Genomic DNA, 22,159 nt, shown 5'->3' on the forward strand with positions numbered 1-22,159 from the left:
TCGTGATTATATAATCCTCATTCCCACTTAAATGGCATACTAACACACAATTACACACTCAAACCACGCACACATCATTAAACACTACGCAGGCCCATGTACAGCATTACTGACCGTGTGTGGAGGCCAGGAAAAAGCTTTAGATCTGTCTTAACGACGGACCAACATCCCCCCCGCTCACCCCATCCACATAGTGTCCGTCCGGCCCGCAGGACCGAGCCCCCCGTGCCCAGTAGAAACCAATGCTGCTTCCACCTTCATGTACCACCAAGGAGAGAGAGCAGAATGGATTATCCACACTGATAAGAAGGCGGCCTCATGTTAACTACTGTGAAACTAACACAGTTTCTTCCTCGTTCCCTCCATCTATTCCTACTTCTCCCTTCTCCTGATCTCTGGTCCCAGTGTGTCTCTATTCCCCGCTCTGCATCCTCTTCTCTCCATCTCTCCATCTGTTTCTTCAAACTGCATTAGCAGCTGGCCATGAATGTGGCCACCGAGGGACTTCAGTTGGCTACATGGAGCTATACCATGACATGAAGTACATCACTTAGCTTTTGTTTGGTATTCTATGCCTTCAATGGCTTCAGGATCTCTGCATTTTAAATAATAATTTTTAATAACTAATAGCTCTCTCTCCCCCTCTCCCTCTCTCCCCAAGCTCAACATGAACAGCGCTCCCACCTTCATGCACTTCCCGGCCAAAGGGAAGCCCAAGCGCGCAGACACCTTCGATCTCCAGAGGATCGGCTTTGCTTCGGAGCAGCTGGCCAAGTGGATCGCCGACCGCACAGACGTGCAGGTAGCTGATGCACACAGACCCCCACTGCACACAGACCCCCACTGCACACAGACCCCCACTGCACACGGACCCCCACTGCACACAAAACCCCACTGCACACAAAACCCCACTGCACACAGACCCCCACTGAACACGGAACCCCACTGCACACAGAACTAGGGCCTGCTGCCCTAGTGCCAAACCAACCATCGCACCACCGCGTGTACTGCCAACACACATCGTTGTTCATACCCACAAAGTACAGACACATGACCTTTGAGTGCAGAGCAGAGATGTGTTTCTGTATCCTGTGTATATTGTGTTGGTGTGCACAGGCATTCACAGATAATAACTGCTAATGTTGCAGAGGTTGGGGGATCAAAATGGTGTTCCAGATTGTTATAGCAGCCCTTCCCGATATCCACCTGACCTTTTCGCCCGAACCGCTGTACCGCTCTACCACTTTAGTGGCCCCGTGAGACCATCAGATTCGCCAACAAACAGGGCAGGAAATTGACTTTGCTCATGCTGAATCTCGTTGGAAACAAAGCAAAAAGATATTCTCCTCTGATAGAAATGCAGATTTTGTTCAACTTTCAACGTCCTTAGTCATTCTATCTTTGATCAAACCGGTTTGATTGGCCCGTTGATGGCTACGCTCTCCTTGAGCGCTGCCTTTGTGTTGAGATCCTGCGGACTGCTGCATTCTTGTCCGTTATGAAAGGAATCTCCTGCCCCCTGGCTCTGATTGGTCCTTTCAGTTACTGTATTTTTAAAGAGAGGAGGCCGGTCTACAGAGAGAACAGGACCTGAACCAAGAACAGGCCGGTCTATAGAAAGAACAGGACCTGAACTAAGACCAGGCCGGTCTACAGAGAGAACAGGACCTGAACTAAGACCAGGCCGGTCTACCGAGAGAACAGGACCTGAAGTAAGACCAGGCTGGTCTACAGAGAGAACAGGACCTGAACTAAGACCAGGCCGGACTCACCTTCAGTGCCACCAAACAACACTGTGAAAGTCTTTATTCATGTCTGCCTTCACAGGTTTATTCATCAATTTTTGCTCTTTAACCATTTATTTACACAGGGGAAAGCAACCCAAATATCCCATGATCATTAGCTGTTCCTGAAAAACCGATACCAAAAGCTTGTTAATTGATCAGTCAATTAACACAGCAGATCTCACAGCCTGTTCATACAAAACATAATTAAAGTTTCTAAATACCGATGATTATCCATGAATTTATGGTATTACTTTATACACAAAACGCACAATGAATGAATTCTAACTATGGTTTTAATTCCTTCATAGTGCATTGCTGATAATAAGTCGGAACGCTGTTGACAGACAGCGTCTCCATGGGCCGCTGGCTCGACAGCGGCCCATGGGTTTGCACTCTGGCTTCTTTTCCTCTACTTATTAGAGACGCAAGGCAATTCATCAAGGATAACAAGAGCAGGTCTCACTCCCTCGCAGCTGACAGCGGCAGCCTAGGATCCTTTATTGATACGTCGGCAAACCGGAGGCCTTCCTCATGCAGCCTGCTTTACATGCAGGGGCCCTACTGTAGGGAGATCCAGACTGCACTTAGACTAAGTACCAGCTACCGGCCACCTCAGCCGCGTGTCGCTTACATCAGATCAAAACAGAGGAGAGCACAGGGAATAGAAGACAGATAAACGATAAAAGAAAGGAGTAGATTGGGGCAGATGATTTAATAGAGGTAATGGGGGAACCTTAAGACTGAGGAGAGTGCCTAAAGTGGCTGGAATGGCTCAGCTTGGGGGGATTCGTCTTCATGTGGCGCCACGTAGCACTGGGCTTGGGCATTCTAGAAATGGCAATGAGGATGGATGATGGAGCAGGAGTAGGGCTAGCGGCCGCTAATCTCCGCCACATCCATCACTTTGTTGGGCCTTTTATGTCCAGCATTAGGCTACATAGGAGGGATGGATGGCATTAATTTGGCCCAAATTGATGTAGATGTCTCTCTCTCTGTCTCTCTCTCTCTCTCTCTCTCTCTCTCTCTCTCTCTCTCTCTCTCTCTCTCTCTCTCTCTCTCTCTCTCTCTCTCTCTCTCTCTCTCTCTCGCCCCACCCTCCCAGCTGATTGTGCATGGCCAATCTCCATTTGTGTTGGTTATCTTCAAACCATCTTTTCCCTTTGTAGCCCTTATTTGTGTCTTGAGGGCGGATCAGTGACTCTGAGGAGCCCTGTAGCACTCGGCCAGGTGGCTGAACATCTTGTCAGCAGACCCCCTCCTGCCGCTCGGCCAGGTGGCTGAACACTGTGTCAGCAGACCACCTCCTGCAGGACGGGGGTCCCTCGGGCACACACTGCTCTCCAGCAATGCAGAGTCAGAGCGTCGCTGGGTTGTCATGGTATCCAAGCTGGCTTTTTACTCCCATTATGTATGTTGAACTAAAGCAAGAGTTGACACTCTCTGTATATAGCATAATAATGTAAACAAAGGTTGTTAAACCTCTAGAGAGCAAAATGCTCAACATTGATTCATATGCAGAAGGAATTCAAATGGCCTTGTCGTTTCATTAGAAAAGTGTCGAAAAGTTCCTCTGTACTTTCCGTGGGCCAAACTGAACGTTTTTTTGTTAATGCAGCTTGGGCTGAAAGCCTCCTCACAGCAGTGTGCTGGAGTTGTGTCTGTGGCCCCTGCTCTGTGGGCCGGACACAAAGGATCCTGGATGGGCTACTTATTCTTCCTGAAAATAACTTACACAAAAACACTAAGCTGGTAGCCTTCCTCGGAACAGTATTGAATTAAAGTCTTTAGGGTTTGTTTTATTCAGGGAGACTCTTTCAGATATACTTGTCTTTTGTGTCAAATATGCCCTTCATTCTTGTCAAAAGACTCTCTCTGTCCTTTTTCTCTCTCTCTGTACTTCCCTATTGTCTTACTCAACCTCTACACTCAACCTCCTGGCCCGTCCTCTATTCTCTGTTGAACAGATTTACAATTGTGTTTTCTACAAACCTGTGTAAGGAATAGTTTGTTTCCGGCTAACTCTCTGTCTGACTATATCTCTCCCCCTCCCCCCCCCCCCCCCCCCCCCCCCCCCCCCCCCCCCCCCCCCCCCCCCCCCCCCCCCCCCCCCCCCCCCTCTCTCTCTCTCTCTCTCTCTCTCTCTCTCTCTCTCTCTCTCTCTCTCTCTCTCTCCTTCTCTCAATATCTTTCTCTATCTCTCTCTCACCCCCTCCCTCTCTCCCGCTCTTTCTAATTCTCTCTCTCACTCCCTCCCTCTCCCCGCTCTTTGCCCCTCCCCCCCCCCCCCTCTCTCCTTCAGATCCGTGTGTTCCGTCCTCCTAACTACTCCGGCACCATAGCTCTGGCTCTGCTGGTGTCCCTGGTGGGGGGTCTGCTGTACCTACGCCGCAACAACCTGGAGTTTATCTACAACAAGACCGGCTGGGCCATGGCCGCCCTGGTGGGTTGCACGCACACGCACACAGACACATACACGCACGCACGCACGCACGCACGCACGCACGCACGCACGCACGCACGCACGCACGCACGCACGCACGCACGCACGCACGCACGCACGCACGCACGCACGCACGCACGCACGCACGCACGCACGCACGCACGCACGCACGCACGCACGCACGCACGCACGCACGCACGCACGCACGCACACACTCACACTCACAGAGACAGACATGCACACATGCAAACACACACACACACTCTATCAAACACGCACAGACAAGCACACACACCAGCATAATCTCACACACATACACACAAACACAGGCACACGCAACAGCACACACACAACCTGACTGGAACAAGGTCACTGCATAACAAGGCATGTGTTTTGCTTCACGCACACACTGCTGGCTCATGGAAAAGCAGAGAGAACTAAGACCCTGTGTCCTTCACAGTGTGTGGTGTTCGCCATGACGTCAGGACAGATGTGGAACCACATCAGAGGACCACCCTACGCCCACAAGAACCCCCAGAACGGACAAGTGGTACGTCTGCCCCTTCGCTCCCCTTGGCTGGTCCTAGGGCTCTGCAAAGGGAGCAGGAGGCTGTACATTTGTGTGTGTGTGCATGTTAGTGCATGTGTGAGTCTGATAGGTGATGTGCTAGACTTGGTCTACAGACCTCTGCTGATACACTGCGGGCCAGCTGTCACGTGGTCCCTGTCAAGGCTGTGTGTGTGTGTGTGTGTGTGTGCGCGTGTGCGTGTGCGTGTGTGTGTGTGTGTGTGTGTGTGTGTGTGTATGTGTATGTGTATGTGTATGTGTGTGTGTGTGTGTGTGTGTGTGTGTGTGTGTGTGTGTGTGTGTGTGTGTGTGTGTGTGTGTGTGTGTGGTGTGTGTCAGAGTTACAGCTGGAGTATAAGAGTGCTTGTGGTAGGGAGAGTATATTTGTCTAGGCGGCTGGGACGCCATCCAGAAATAACAAGGGAGGGAGAGAGAGATAGAGAAAACAGTCAGGTGGTCAGCCTTTGTCTGTATGGGAACACAATTCTCTAAACCTGTCCTAAAAAAAACGCCTTACCCAGAGGCAAGGGAGATTACCACTGCATGTCCGTACTGTGTGTGTGTGTCAATACTGTGCATGTCAGTAGTGTGTGTCAGCAGTTTGTATGTCGGTAGTGTCTATGTCAGTAGTGTGTCTGACTGTGTGTGTGTCAGTATTGTGTATGTCAGTACTGGGTATGTCAGCAGTGTGTGTGTGTGTGGTTGTGTGTGTGTGTGTGTGTGTGTGTGCATGTTAGTAGTGTGTGTATGTCAGTAGCGTGTGTCATTATTGTGTATGTCAGTAGTGTGTGTTTGTGTGTTTTTAGTGTTTTTTCAGTAAGGTGTGTGTCTTCAGTAGTTTGTGTGTCAGTATTGTGTGTGTCAGTGGTGTGTGTGTAAGTCAGTGGTGTCTATGTCTGTAGTTGTATGTGTCAGTGGTGGCATTGTGACTGGAGGTGGGGTCACAGAGATACTTTTAGGACCAGCTTCCTCATGTAGAACAGTGTTGAATTGGCTGAATAGGCTGAAATTACTCTTTGAGTGCTGCAGGAGTGGCCAGGTCTATACATAATCTAGCTTCAGGAAAAAGCACACACACACACACACACACACACACACACACACACACACACATAAACAGTGATGAATAATGCTTGTGTTTTTCTTCCTCTGCTTTAACGCCCTCTCTTATCATGGCCATGGGGAAAAGGTCAGCAACACTGGCTGCTTCGTGCAGTCCAGTCATCCCCTATGGACACACACACACTATCTCCGTCCACACACGCATACACACACAAATACTAATCTATGTCTGCACTTTATATCAAACCCACTTTCTTTCTACATGCAAACAAACAATATGTCGAAGCGCACATAAAGCATTCTTAAAATGACATACAAACAGAACATTCAACTTTGGCGATACACAGAACAACCAAAGATTCACCTGCCACCACAACAGCATGTGGCATTGGCTCCCAGCTTTCCGTGAGCTTTTGAATCCGTTAGTTCTTGTGTGTTTGTGGTGAGAATGCAAACACACAACAAGCGAATCAATGAGAGGAATGAGTACCAAAGGCATGTATACACACCACGCCAGCTCCTCCTCAGGTGTCCGCCTGGCTTCAGAAACTGACACACTATATTCGATTTGATTCCACTAAGATTAAGTTTGTGATCATGACAATACAAGTGTTGCAGAAGCAAGGATGCTGTTAGCCCATTGCTCTATTTATTTTTGAATTGTGTGTCTGCTTCCACGGCTATATAAATGACAGAAAGATTGACAAATGATACAAAAGATAAAATTATTTTTTCTAGGAGAAAACACACGATGATGTTCTTTGCTTAGAAAGTTCTCTCGCTTTTCGTGTTTCTCCCATTCTCTATTCTTCCTCCACCCAACACAGAGTGGAGAGACAAGACCCCCCAAGCCCCTGTAGCCCAGTTTGCAGACCAGGACCCCGAGAGCCCAAGTCCCAGCGACATTGTGTACATCAATCATTCAGAGACCATGCAGATTATGTATTTTTTCTTTCTCTCTCTCCAAGCAGACACAAACTGTAGCGAATATTCTGCTCGCTCACACACAAAAACTAGAGACGGAGCCAAAAAGTAATTGTTAATTCCTCAACTGTATATTTCCATTAAAGAACACCCATTTAAAAAAATGCACACTCAAAAATGGATTGCAGTAATATCCTTAAAAAAAACGGACCAATAAGGGATAGAAGAAATGGGTCCAATTTGGATTGACATTCAATCTCATTATGAATCTGTAACACATGCAGCTTAATAATTGCATCGTGTTCAAGCAAGTGATAAAAAACACCTCGATGAGGGTTGTTTGAGGCCCATTGTGATCAATGTCCTGTGCCACCATGCAAACAAACACATGATTGTCTTCGCCCCTTTTGTCGCCCTATATGAATGTACGTGTAAATATGTATGACAGCAATTTTTTTTGCATACAAGCCAGTGTTTATTCCATGATTCATGTTTACAGCTCCAAACGCACCAACAAACACTCGTACGCCATCACGCTTGTTCACACCCACCGTCATTTGCTCTCACACTCTGCCCCCACCAGCTCTGTGTAGGGTGGCGGTGAAGGAGTGTGTAAAGGTGAAGAGGTCAGAGAGGACCTGGAGGGACGTGCTCACATGACTGGATGCATGTTTTACAGCGTTATGATGAAACCAGGAACATGAATACAAACGGCTGGATAAAACGCCCGAGATGAATCCATTTAGAGATGGGGTGTGAGTGTGTGAGTGTCATCCCTGAACCACTCTGAGAGGGCTGAGGCCAGAGCTCCACCTGGATCCATCCTTGCAGTGCCTCCTTCAACATGTCATTATCTTCTTAGTCTTCTAGAGGTTGCAAGAAAATCCACAAACAACATGCATATATGTCACTCATAATATTAATAATATTCATCTGGTGACACACACAAACACACACACTGCCTTTTCCTGTGAAGTGGGTACCCTTATCTTTCTCTCTTTCTGTCTCCTTCCCTTTTTTTTCACTTTCTCAAGTTCTCTCTCTTTCTGTCTCATTGGCTTGTGACCTTTTACGGAAACAAAAAAAACAAATGATCATAAACACACACACACACACACACACTTGCAAACATACACACATGCACACCCTAACGCAAACATGCACACACGCAATATACACGCATATACACATATGTACACACAAACTGCTGCACAATTTAACAAAGACACAAACCATGTGAGCCGGTGTTTACAGGAGGCAGACACGCGCCCTGCGACCGGGCCGGCAGCGCTGTGGAGCTATTTGTAAAGGTTATCTGGCTGCTAGCTATTAGCACGGCCCGCCGCCACTGATGGCCCCCGAGAGGCATCAAGCAAGGGAGAGTGTGTGTGTGTGTGTGTGTGTGTGTGTGTGTGTGTGTGTGTGTGTGTGTGTACTCAAGTCCTTATGTGCCTGGCAGGCCAATATATGCACATGTTCGGAGCTGCCTTGATTCGTTTGAAAGTCTGACAAATTGGCTGCTTGAAGCAATAGGATTTCAACTAATGTAAACAAGACCTTTAAATGTCAATGTATTCAAAAACTAACACACACACACACACATCACACACATACACTAACAGCTTAGTTGAAAATACCGTAAAGCTGGCTTTGAAATAATAAATACTACTGGAATATTAGGCAACCTACTTGCTGCTTCCTGCATCCAGAGTAGATATGGGGACCACCAGGGCGGAGGGCTTCCTTAGAATCACACGCATCTCATGCTATTCCTCTTCAATGCTTTATATTGAAGTTTAACTAATTCCGGTGAACACATTTTTAGACTCTCTGCCATAGCTAAATTGTCAATGTGTCAGTCAAAGAGGAGCGCTGATTTCAAAGGGCCGTTAGAAAACACACTAAACACTGTGTATATAGAGAAGCACAGTTCACATCGGATACCTGCACACACATACATACAGACACAACAATGTTCAGTGTTCTATTAACACAAGTAAGCTGCTCTTACTCAAAACCAAGCCACAAACAAACACACACACACACACACAAGCCACACACAGACACACACACGCACACACAAGCGTCACACACACACACATACAAGGTACACACACACACACACACACACAAGCCTACCTGCCGCGTGAATTCAATACTGTCAACATCACAGCTGTTTACCTTCCCCCCAGCGCCAACACAAAGGAGGCACTCTCCATTCTGTACAAGTCTGTGAGTACACTACAAAACACACACCCGGACTCGGTCTGCGTAATCGCTGGCGATTTTAATCAGGCCAAATTGAAAACAGTAATGCCACACTATCACAAGTGTGTGAACTTTGCAACAAGGGGAGAGAACACACTTGACCAGGTCTACATCAATATCAGACAGGCCTTCAGAGCTGTTCCCCACCCCCACCTGGGTTCATCAGACCATCTCTCTGTTATGCTAATCCCAGCCTACAGACCTCTGTTGACGAGAAGCAAGCCAACTGAGACAGATCAGGGCCTGGCCAGAGGGCTCCACAGCAGCTCTACAGGACTGTTTTGAATGCACAGACTGGTCGGTTTTCAGGGAGGCGGCCACCACCAACCAGGACGTCAACCTCACCGAATACACAGACTCTGTTACTGGATACATAACAAAATGCATGGAAGATGTAACCGTCACCAAGGACATTACAGTGAGAGCAAACGAAAAACCCTGGTTCACCAGGGAGGTACGTGAGCTCCTGAGGGCACGCAACATTGCTTTCAAGTCTGGGGACAAGGAGGCCCTCAAGTCTGCCAGGGCCAACTTGCACCGGGGCGTGAGAGCAGCCAAGCGTGCATATGGACAAAAAATAAACTCATACTTCACTGACACAAAGGACCCAAGACGCCTGTGGCAAGGCATCCAGTCAGTCATAGACTACAAACCATCCCCCCCACTGTGTGAGGACAACACAGACTTCCTCAACTCACTCAACACCTTCTTCAGCCGGTTTGAAGAAAATAACACCACAACACCCAAAAAAGCCTGGCTCATCTGGAGAATAAAAACAGTCACGCGCGGATGCTGTTCATAGACTTCAGCTCTGCGTTCAACACCGTCATCCCCCAACATCTGGTGGACAAGCTGAGTAAAAATAGGCATCAGCACTTCACTGTGCAACTGGCTGCTGGACTTTCTTACTAACAGACCGCAGACAGTCAGAGTCGGAAGCAACTCCTCAGCGACCACCATCATAAACACGGGGGTGCCGCAAGGATGTGTGCTATCCCCCCTGCTGTTCACGCTGATGACCCACGACTGCTGTGCCAAATTTGAAACGAATCACATCATCAAATTTGCAGATGACACAACAGTGGTGGGCCTCATCAAAGACAATGATGACTCAGCATACAGAGAGGAGGTACAGCTACTCATCAACTGGTGTGAGAGGAACAATCTGCTTCTCAACGTCAACAAAACAAAAGAAATTACTGTAGACTTCAGGAAGGAACAACCAACACACATCCCACTCATCATCAACGGCAGTGCAGTAGAGTCTGTGAAAAGCACAAAGTTCCTGGGAGTGCACATCACGAATGACCTCTCATGGACTACCAACACCACCGCGCTGGTCAAGAAGGCGCAGACACGACTCTACTTCCTGAGAAGGATGAGAAGAGCTGACCTCCCCACTTCTGCCCTCACCACCTTCTTCAGAGGTGCTATTGAGAGCATCCTGACCAGCAACGTCTCTGTCTGGCATGGCAGCTGTCTAGCTGCAGACAAGAAGGCACTGCAGAGGGTGGTGAGGACAGCAGAAAAGATCATCAGGTCACCCCTACCAGCCATTCAGAAACTGTACACTTCACACTGTTCCAAGCGGGCAATGAACATCATCAAAGACACAACTCATCCAGCACACAGTCTGTTCTCCCTTCTACCATCAGGGAAGCGGTACCGCAGCCTGCGGTCCCGCACAAGCAGACTGAGTAACAGCTTCTTTCCACAAGCCATCAGACTCATCAACACACTGAAGAAAACCACATGAACTTCACCATGTCACTGGCACTTTACTGTTGCACTTTACTTTACTGTTGCACCTTGTGACCACTGATTGTACTTCTGCTGCTGTGTGTGTGTGTGTGTGTGTGTGTGTGTGTGTGTGTGTGTGTGTGTGTGTGTGTGTGTGTGTGTGTGTGTGTGTGTGTGTGTGTGTGTGTGTGTGTGTGTGTGTGTGTGTGTGTGAGAGTTTATTGTCAATGTCTTATTTAAATGTTTTTTTTAACTACACATTGGAGTCTGGCCAAACGCAATTTCAAACTTCTGTGCTAACCCTGTTACATAGATTTTTTGACAATAAAGTACACTTGAACTTGAACACTTGAACTTGAACAAGCCATCCATTCACACGCACAAACATGCAATTATTGACAAATTCACATATACTTTGGACATCCAGTGAGGAACCAGATCTGTGAACTGAGTATTAAACATATGTGGTGTTTAACATATGTAACCAGTCAAATTACATCTCTTTACATGCGAAGAAGGGGGTTATCCCTTGGTTATTAAGAGTTGTTTGCTACACAGAAAGGTCTTTCCATGTGTTTCCATGAGCGTTTTGTAAAGTGCTTGTTAAGGTGCGGTAGGATCAAGAGTTCATGTGGGGGCCTTCTGTGGCCCCTGTCGTCTCCGCGAGAAGCACTGGTAGAAGGTCTGTTCTGCCTCAGCAGGCGCTGGTCTAGGAACCAGGCCATGTGATTTCAGATGTTCCTCTCATTTCTGACTCATCAATGCATCTCTTCTCGCCTGTCAATCTCCCACACACAGTGATGGCATCTCAGTGGCGTCAGGCGGGGAAATGCAAAGATAATTATTCATAAAACATTGAATGTTGGTCCCTTTCTCTCTCTCTCTCTACTTTCCTCCTTCAGGTCATCCTTCAGTTGTATCTCACCACATTCACACATCCAGGCCCAGACACTAGTCAGGAAACAGCCTTCTGAGATCCAAGTTTATTCAGACAAATAAAGAATACAGAATCAAATCTAAATATGTCAAGTCAATACACATTGTACATCTCTAAGAAACTTAGAAATATTAGAAATAGATTAAGGATATACAAATACTACCAAGCTACATAGTAATAGTTACACTCAAATATATATCTATTCCTAGAGTAAATACAGAAATCTAAACCGCATGCTTCACGGGCTGGGCTGCTCCACAGCACACAGTACCTAAACTACATCATTGCTACACAACATACTAGGATATTGAAATAACGTGTGCCTACAAACTTTAGCACTACTGAACTCTCCTTCCTGGCTGGAAAACGCCATCACATAATTCAACAAACCAGACGGGGCGCCAAACCAACGATCACATGAGGAGCAGAACACTCTCAGTCACTTAGTGGGTGAATGCCAAATGTGTGCATCATAGTGCACTTATGAACGGAGTCCCTCTCATGTCAATCAGATTCATTTCAAGTGGTCAGCCCTGGAACCAGGGATTCTTCATGCTAGTGGTCTGTTGTATGTTAAAGGTGTTTGTCTGCGTGTGCGTGTGCGTGTGCCTGTGCGTGCGCGCCTCTGTCTGCATTCATACACGTTGGTGCACATCAGTCCTGACGTGTTGGAGCCTGCAGCAGACGGCTAAATCATTACGTGCGTCGCAACCCTCAAGCACAAGCCGCCTGCCTCTGAAGGCGGAGGAACGCAACGCCGCCTGACAGCATTCATATCCATAGTTTCACCCCCGCAATTAAATATTGACGCTCCGCCAGTGTGTGTCTGTCAGAGGCCCAGACAGCCTCCTGCCAGGCGCCTCACACCGCCGTGAGCCCGCCTCAGAATAGCAAAGAGAGCCAGCAGGAGAGACGCCAGGGGTGTCCATGTAGTCTGAGGCCTGAGGGTCTGCATCACTACGACAACAACACATGCTCAAGAGCAACATAACAACACAACAACCTCCCATCTCCGGTCTTTATCCTAAGCCTTCTTCGGTCTTTATCCTCCCGCTCTCCGGCCTTTACCATCCCGCTCTCCGGCCTTTATCCTCTGCTCTCCGGCCTTTATCCTCAGCTCTCTATGGCCTTTATCCTCCTGCTCTCCGGCCTTTATGCTCAGCTCTCTCCGGCCTTTATGCTCCCGCTCTCCAGCCTTTATACTCTGCTCTCCGGCCTTTATCATCCGCTCTCCGGCCTTTATCCTCCACTCTCTCCTGCCTTTATCCTCCGTCTCCGGCCTTTATCCTCCGCTCTCCGGCCTTTATTCACCCTCTCCGGCCTTTATCCTCCGCTCTCCAGCCTTTATTACCCCTCCCGGGCTTTATTCTCCGCTCTCCGGTCTTTATCCTCAGCTCTCTCCGGCCTTTATCCTCCTGCTCTCCAGCATTTATGCTCCCGCTCTCCGACCTTTATCCTCCGCTCTCCGGCCTTTATCCTCAGCTCTCTCTGGCCTTTATCCTCAGCTCTCTCCGGCCTTTACCTTCAGCCCTAAAACAATATGCAAATATTTGTATTTCAATACTAGTTCACGAGAACAGATAGAATAGAGACAGAATATGCACGCGGTAGAGTATGTTGAATTTGAACACGCATGCTTGGTTGTGTTGAGTTTGTGTGTGTGTGGGGTTATGCTCTAGGGTTAGGATGACCTGCTGCCCACTCAATGAAACTCGATCCACCGTGCCTGCCCACACATGTGCCTTCTCTCTGACTCACAACACACACACATGCACGTGCACAGACAGGCACACAAACACACACAGGAGCCCATTGAGGGTAGCACACAGACAGAATTGGTACGTGTCTTCTGCAGAACGGAGATAGTATTTAGAGGAGCCACTCTGTTTACCTGATGCTTCCTGCCGTCATGTAAGGATGACTTCCTTCCTGTTTTTGCGAAAAGTGTCAATTCACATTCCTATGCTAATGCTGCGGTCAGCCTTTGTGTTTGGATTGAATGTAGACCAACATTTTCTTAATAAATCTCTCTCTCTCTCTTTCAGAGTTACATCCACGGCAGCAGTCAGGCCCAGTTTGTGGCTGAGTCCCACATCATTCTGTTGCTGAGTATCCTTCTGTGTGTGTGTGTCAGTGTGTGTGTGATTGTGCATGTAATATGTGTCAATTGACCCAAATTACTTAACCATTGTTTATTGTCCAACAGATAGTTTTCACTGAGAACTAATTTCATGTTCAATTCAAACCATTTGCAAATGTCTGTCTGAAGTGCTGGGTATGATTTGATTTACATTTAATACAATAACAATATCCCAGCAGGCTCATTCTGCTTCGCTTCAAAAGCATTGGAATTGTAAAATGTTCCTCATACGTGTATAAACACACACACACACACACACACACACACACACACACACACACACACACACACACACACATCACCTGCTTATGTACATTTGCAAGTGCAGACATCAACACAGGCTGACACACGTGAAAATGGGGCGTTACACAAACACACTGACGGATGCAGGTGAACACAAACGCAAAATCATCAATGTGCAAACACCCCTGTCCGTCGCTGTCGTGTCTGGTCGCTGCCAGAGAGGCCTTTCATATTTGAACCTTGTTTTAATGATCATAAAGTAGCGTTAAATGCGGCAAACAGCGAACAGCGAACAACTTCACTAAGGTCAAGTCTTTGTGATTTTATCTTTTAATTACTTCTTCTAGATATCTTGTTTTAATTAGGTATTCAATAAAAATTCACGATAAACGAAGCTTAGAGCAATATCAACGGTGAAGAGACCAGCCACAGTTACAAACCTGTCGCGCTTTTAGAGAATGTTTGGCCTCTTTTCTTTTACTGGTCAACTAGTTGTTCACAAACCTTCCAGCTACCCGTCAGGGGAAGGAGGGGTAAGTAGCATGTGAAGCTGCTTATCTGGGGTCAGTTCTAGTGGAACTCCACCGGATCACGTGGTCAAGTCAGCATAGAATCACATCCATTCCTCCCCCACTCATTGGCTCCGGTAATAAAGACCTGATTGAGCTTTACATCAGGCCATGGAACTAGCTACCTCTACCTTTTGTAAGTGTGTGTGTGTGCGTGCGTGCATGTGTGTGTGTGTGTGTGTGTGTGTATGTGTGCGCCTGCAGTAACAGCTGGTCTCCACGAGACAGCCTGCAAGTCCAGCATGTGTTGTTCCCTTGACAACTGTATCCCAGATGCAGCCATCACCATGGGGATGGTGCTGTTGAACGAGGCGGCTACCTCCAAAGGAGATGTGGGCAAGAGAAGGAGTAAGTTTCTCTTTCTCTCTTTATTCACTGCAGGCATTTAACCAATCACTCATTGCTAAAGTGACTTAGGCTTCAAAGGCTTTCAAATAAACGCAAAATAGCTGACGCAAACTGTGCAGGGGCAAGAGACAGAGCCCAACGTGGAATAAGAATAAATACCGTTCTGCCAAACACCCATATTCTGTGGGAAATTCCATGAATTGATCAACCCCCCCTCGCATGGATGGCTCCCACCAGAAAGGAGAGCAGTGCTGTGTGAGGCCAGTGGATCTCTTCAGGTTCACTCCTACCTCCTATTCTGATAGACGATTCCTGGAGATGCCTGAGAAGCTGGGGGGGAGGGGGCACATTTTATTATGGCTTGTGCAAACGGAAACACACTACCATTCCACACCGTCGTGACCTGTGTCCGCACAGCTGTCCATCGGCCCGTGGACGTGAGGTCACGCTTCAGGAGGACCATCTCGCTGGCCTCTCCAGGTAGTGCTGCTCGCACCATTCACTGAAGAAGGCTTTGTTCTACGAAACCGAGTCAAGGTGTTCAGCGGCACCCTTCTGAGGCTGTCGGATGTGGTGTGTGCATGGAGAGACACATTCATCATTACCATGTCATCAGCCCTGGCCATTTCCTTTTGACGGGAGGACGTTCCGAGGCAGAGCACTCTCGCCCTTTAGCGTGGATATAAGGGCTTGTTCATCAGGTCCGTAACTGTTGATTAAACACAAGGAGCCTGTTTGAATCCAGCCTGCTTCACGTGTGTGGTGAACTGAAGCAGCTCCTCCCTGCGTCTTCATTTAAACCCTGCAACACGCGCACAGTTCAGGCAGGGCAAACACTTGAAGGCAGTGTAAAGATGAACACACACGGCCCATGCGCAGGGTTCCACGCACACACACACACACACGTACACATCCTTACCGGGAAATGGACACACACGTGAAGGCACACACTGAAGTATTCTGTTTCTCCCACGCAGTCTCTTAGAGATGTTCTAAAAGCCATAATTAAAAGATAATGACGCGCACACAGGCCCTTCGCACACGCAAACAAACAGACACACACACACACACACACACACACACACACACACACACACACACACACACACACACACACACACACACACACCACTCCATACACACACTACCTCACACATGCACACACCTGTAAGTATCAGTAAAAACTTAGGCATATAATTATCCCCCCACCACTACACCTCCACCAAACAACCTCCATTACACCACCACCACAACCACTACACCTCCAACTCCCCCACTACCACTACACCTCTAGCACTAACACCTCCAGCTCCACCACAACCACTACACCTCTAGCACTAACACCTCCAGCTCCACCACTCACACCTGCAAACTTGTCGCTTTTCGGCGACAATTTTCTTGGTCAATTGGGTCAATTGGGTCATCCACTTGAATCGCGTAGAATCTGAGAGTTTTTTAGGTGTGTGTGGGGGGGGGGGGGGGGTGCGGGGAAGGCTTATTGCATAATTGTTATGATTCACATTTCTCTGGGACAATCGGAATCTCAGCACTGGCTTCAGAATCTTGAAGCACACAGCGCCAACTGAGCTTGCCTTTGGATTTGAAGTAGGGGTGTAGGCCTACGGAATAGAAAGTACACCAGTGGGAATTTGCGCTACGGTATGGATTTTGACGTTACCGTGAGACCGGTGTGACCGGTAGACAATGTTGTGTGTAACGCGTAACAAAGTAAGTAATGCGTTAATACAGTAACCTAACTACTTTTTCATGTAAAAAGTGAAGTTACGCGCAACTACTGAAAATATAGTAACAAAACATACCGGTAGTTCCTTTTTCAATTCGGTACCACATTACTTTTCCCAGGGACAGATTGACAGCGATACTGCCTTCTCAGGCAGTATGCTATTGCGCAAGCACGCAGGCGCGCAGCAAGGGCTCCTGCGTGCTTGTGCAATAGTCCCTTCACGAGCTCTCATTCCACAACGTACGAGACAGACGCTGGTAGGCAAGGCAAGGCAAGGCAACTTTATTTATATAGCACTTTTCATACACAAGGCAGACTCAAAGTGCTTCACATATAAACATTGTCATACAATAAAATAAAATAATAGGTAAGTAAAAGAAAAACACAGCAAAAAAAAATAGAGAGTTAAAAAGGCATTTTAGTATTAAAATAGAAAATAAAGGCAAAGTTATTTAGCAGAAAGCTTTAGCAAACATAAAAGTCTTCAGTCTTGTTTTAAAGGTGCTCAGAGTTGGGGCAAGTCTTAAATCCTCTGGGATTTTATTCCAGCTATTTGTTGCGTAGTAACTAAATCCTGCTTTCCCATGTTTTGTGTTTACTCTGGGGATAATTAACAGATTGGTCTCAGAGCTACTTAGTGGTCTAAAAGGCTGATGTAGTGGAAGCATATCAGTTAAATATTTTGGGCCTAAACCATGTAGGGATTTATAGGCAAGCAACATGATTTTAAAATCAATTCTCTGACTTACAGGAAGCCAATGTAACGATTTCAGAATTGGTGTAATATGATCAAATTTTTTGGTCTTTGTTAGAACTCTAGCAGCAGCATTCTGAACAAGCTGAAGCTTCCTCAGAGTTTGTTTTGGGAGACCTGTAAGGAGACCATTGCAGTAATCAAGCTTACTAGTGATAAAGGCATGTACAAGTTTTTGTAAGTCTTCGGTGGACATGGGCCCTCTAAGTCTTGCTACATTTTTGAGGTGATAATATGCCGATTTTGTAACTGATTTGATGTGACTGTCAAAATGTAAATCTGAATCCATGATAACCCCTAGATTTCTGGCTTTGATTGAGGTTTTCAGGGACAGAGAGTGAAGGTGTTCGGTTACTTTAAGCCTTTCCGTTTTAGAACCAAATACAATTATCTCTGTTTTGTCCTCATTTAGTTGAAGGAAATTTCGGCACATCCATTCCTTCACTTGCTCAATGCACTGGCACAGCAGATCTATGGGCCGATAGTCATTTGGTGATAGCGATACATAGATTTGCGTGTCATCAGCATAGCAATGATGGTCAATATTGTTATTTTGCATGATTTGCCCTAGTGGGAGCATGTAGATGTTGAATAAAGAGGGTCCTAAGATCGAACCTTGTGGGACTCCACATGTCACGTTGGTTGATTCTGATACAAAGTCGCCAATGGAAACAAAGTAGTTCCTATTTTGTAGGTAAGACCTGAACCAATTTAAGACAGTGCCTGAAAGCCCCACCCAGTTTTCTAACCTTTCCAGAAGTAATGTATGGTCTACAGTGTCGAATGGTAGCGCAAATCTGTCTCTGCAATCAGACATTGCTTCCGCAGGGATTTTGAAAGCAAGTCCTTACAACAAAATGCCAGTGGTGGAACGAGATGACAAACGCCGTCACTGTTTAACTGTCTAAGGACATGGTTCCCTTTCACCATGTCGATAGAAAGGGCTTTAAAGAGATGGTCAAAACACTCGATCCCAGGTACGCGTTACATGCCCGCACACCCTTCAGCCAAATTGAGATGCCAAAACTATACGGCAAGGTCCGCAAGCAAGTGGAGAAACAAATCCATGCTATTAAACATTAGTGTTTTTCAGAGATGGAAGTAACTTGAGAAAATATTTTAAAAAATATTATGCGGTTTTGCTGCCTTTCCAGTATTTTACCCCTTCAGAGGTATTTATATCGAAATTAGAAGATAAAATAAACATACTGTGATATAATACCGTTACCGTCTATGCCTCAAATCATACCGTGATACACATTTTAGTCCATACCGTATGGCCCTAATTTGAAGGAACTATCTTGTGTTAAATTCGAGGTAAGACAAGTATTTTGGAGCAAGAACAACAGCTATTTGTTTGCTTGATTCAACTAACGTTAGCTACCGCTTTTTGATGTGATATAATTTGCAATAATATTGTATTTTTAGGACTGAGTCAACGCCGAGTACTGCACGAACGTAGACCTTGCATAAAGTTAGTAAATTCTAACAACATAGGGCTATTTAGATAAATAATCTGGTAAGGGTGTTGTCCTAGGCTAATACACCAACAGCAAATTTCTGTATAATAAAAGGCTACATTTTGCATTGAAGTCTGTCATTAGAAATCGTTCCATTGTATTGTGTTCTACAACCTCCGTAATGAATTTTCACGCTAAATCCCGTCCAGGGTAGCTCAGAATTCGAGTAGCCGTATACTTCGAAAAAGCGATCAGTCCTTGGACCGATGATTCCCCCCCCCCCCCCCCCCGACACTGACACTGTCACCTTTTTTACTCTCTACTCCACCACGACATCACCACCTCCACCACTACACCTCCACCACTACACCTCCTCCACCACCTCCACCACTACACCTCCACCACAACCATTACACCTCCACCACAACAACTACACCTCCACCACAACCACTACACCTCTAGCACTAACAACTCCACCTCCACCACAACCACTACATCACCACCTCCACCACTACACCTCCACTGCTACACCTCCACCACAACCACTACACCTCCACCAACACCACTACACCACCACCACTACACCTCTAGCACTAACACCACCACCTCCACCACCACTACTACACCTCTACCACCACCACTACACCTCCACCACCACTACACCTCTGGCAATAACACCTCTACACCCACCACCACACCTCCACTACTAACCCCTCCACCACAAAGCCTCCACCACCAACGCTACACCTCTACTTCTAAATCTCCACCAACACCACTACACCCCCACTACTAAGGTCTCCGCCACAACACCTCCAGCACCACCACTACACCTCCGTTACTGAATCTCCACCACATCCACCTCCACCGCTAACACCACCTCCACCAATTCACCAGCTCCACCACCATCACTATACCTGCACTACTTACACCAGCTCCAACACTAACACCACCACCATCACTACACCTCCACCACTAACACCACCTCCACCACTATCACTACACCTCCAGCAATAACACCACCACCTCCATAACTATCTCCACTACACCTCCACCACAAAACCTCCACCTTCAACATCAGCAACTACTAAACCCTGTGGTCTCTCTTCACCTCCCTCTCAGTACCCCACTGTGTCATGTGGTCTCTTTTCTCTGTCCTCTCTCTCCTCTGAGTCCTCTCCTCTCTGTCCTCTCTCTCGACTCTCTCCTCTCTGTCCTCTCTCTCTCCTCTCTGTCCTCTATCTCATCTCTGTCCTCTTCTTCCTCCTCTCCCTCCTCTTCCTCCTCGCCCTCCTCTCTGTCCCCTCTCTCCTCTCCTCTCTCTCCTCACCCTTCCTCTGTCCTGTCCTCTCCGTCCTGTCCTCTCCGTCCTGTCCTGTCCTCTCCGTCCTGTTCTGCCCTCTCCGTCCTGCTTTGTCCTCTCTGTGCAGCTGTGTCTGTCGTCCCATTAGGAGAGGCCAATCATGCAGATGTACTCTGACTGCAGCAGGAGGGAGGGGCAGAGTGTTAAGATATGTGACGTCTCTCTCCTGTTCGGTCTGCTTTTCTTTTTTCTTTCATTAACCTTGCTGCTTATAGGGGCATCTTCTAGTGAATCTTATTACCTAGCAGAGGTGGCGAATGCTAGTATTCCATCACTCACAACAATATAAAGCCTGCACACATACACACACAGTTCTATTCAACACAGACAAAATGCTCCTCAACACACTGCTCCTGAAAACACACACACACACACACACACACACACACACACACACACACACACACACACACACACACACACCTGAAGATTTTTTTTAGCAGGGCACCTTGTCACACTTTTCACTCAAAATGTAAGAACAAAGTCTAATTTCCATGTCTTTTTTCAGTAGAGACTTTAAGGCATTTAAATAGTGATTGTACACATGTGACACCTTGCCCCAATATCAGGTGAGTTGTCACACAATGTGGGGTAGGGTGTCACACTGTTTTCAGCAAATAAAACAAGAATCTCTCTCTCACTTTCACTCTCACTCTCTGTTACGGCTCAAGACGGGGTGAACCCAAACGCACGGCACAAATGACGACAGGACGAGGTTCAGGAATGGCGACTCGAACGAGAATAACGAGAGTATCTAGAAAGGGCTAGAGAGGTCGGACGATAACTTAACCAGGTAAGTATAGCTGACGATCTGGCGACGAATGGTTGAATGACTGGGGAAGATATACAGGTGGGCGTGATTGGTGATGATGGTCAGGTGCGGGTGATCACCGTGGCTGGGTTGGGGAGTTCAGCAGGCCACGCCCCCGTACATGAAACAGAACATGACAAAGACAGACAAGACTAACAGAGAAAACTAGTGGCAGCTAGGATCCGGTGGGAGAGACCGTGACAGTACCCCCCCCTCTACGAACGCCACCTGGTGGACGTCTGGCAGTAGGATGCGCTTTATGGAAATCCGAAATCAATGTATCATCCATGATCATATTCCGTGACACCCATTGCCGGTGTTCTGGTCCGTAACCCTCCCAGTCCACCACGCCCCCTAGGACGTACGTCCAGCAACTGCCGGACCGTCCACGCCGGGTGATTGTCAATGATGCACGGTGAAGGTGGCGCAGGCGTAGCGACCGCCAGAGGACTGGAGGAGACAGGCTTGATCTATGACACATGAAACGTGGGGTGAACCCGAAGAGAGGGAGGGAGCCGGAGACGTACAGCACAAGGGTTTATGATGGCCTCGATTTCAAAAGGTCCAATGAACCGGGGCGCGAGTTTCCGAGAGGCTACCTTCAACTGGAGATCCTTAGTTGAGAGCCAGACCTTCTGGCCGGGGACGTAATGAGGTGCCGGTGTCCGGTGGTGATTGGCCTGTCGCTGGGAGCGGGTGGAAGCCCGAAGCAGCGCAGCCCGAGCCTTGTTCCATGTTTGTTGGCAGCGTAGGATGTGGGACCGAACTGAAGGAACAGCAATCTCTGCCTCCTGCGAGGGAAACAGCGGGGGCTGTTAGCCCAGGGAGCAGAGAAAGGGAGACATTCCGGTAGGGTCATTTCTGTGTGTGTTGTGTGCGTACTCAACCCAAGGAAGATGAAGGCTCCATGAAGCGGGATTGGCGGCTGTGACGCAGCGTAGCATGCCCTCCAGTTCCTGGATTGCCCGCTCCGCCTGGCCGTTGGTCTGAGGATGATATCCAGA

General features: G+C 47.6%; 1 protein-coding gene across 1 annotated transcript in view; it reads left to right on the forward strand.

Moving 5' to 3' along the window:
- Nucleotides 1–22,159, forward strand: part of LOC130378211 (tumor suppressor candidate 3) — a 151,478-nt gene that overhangs the window by 120,401 nt on the left and 8,918 nt on the right. Inside the window, exons 4-8 of the mRNA XM_056585097.1 lie at nt 662–802; nt 4,087–4,227; nt 4,688–4,777; nt 13,772–13,835; nt 14,952–15,026. Of these exons, the coding sequence (XP_056441072.1) occupies nt 662–802; nt 4,087–4,227; nt 4,688–4,777; nt 13,772–13,835; nt 14,952–15,026 (511 nt within the window). The remainder of the gene's footprint in view (nt 1–661; nt 803–4,086; nt 4,228–4,687; nt 4,778–13,771; nt 13,836–14,951; nt 15,027–22,159) is intronic.

This window comes from Gadus chalcogrammus, chromosome 3 (genome assembly GCF_026213295.1).
Source record: "Gadus chalcogrammus isolate NIFS_2021 chromosome 3, NIFS_Gcha_1.0, whole genome shotgun sequence".
Taxonomy (NCBI): domain Eukaryota; kingdom Metazoa; phylum Chordata; class Actinopteri; order Gadiformes; family Gadidae; genus Gadus; species Gadus chalcogrammus.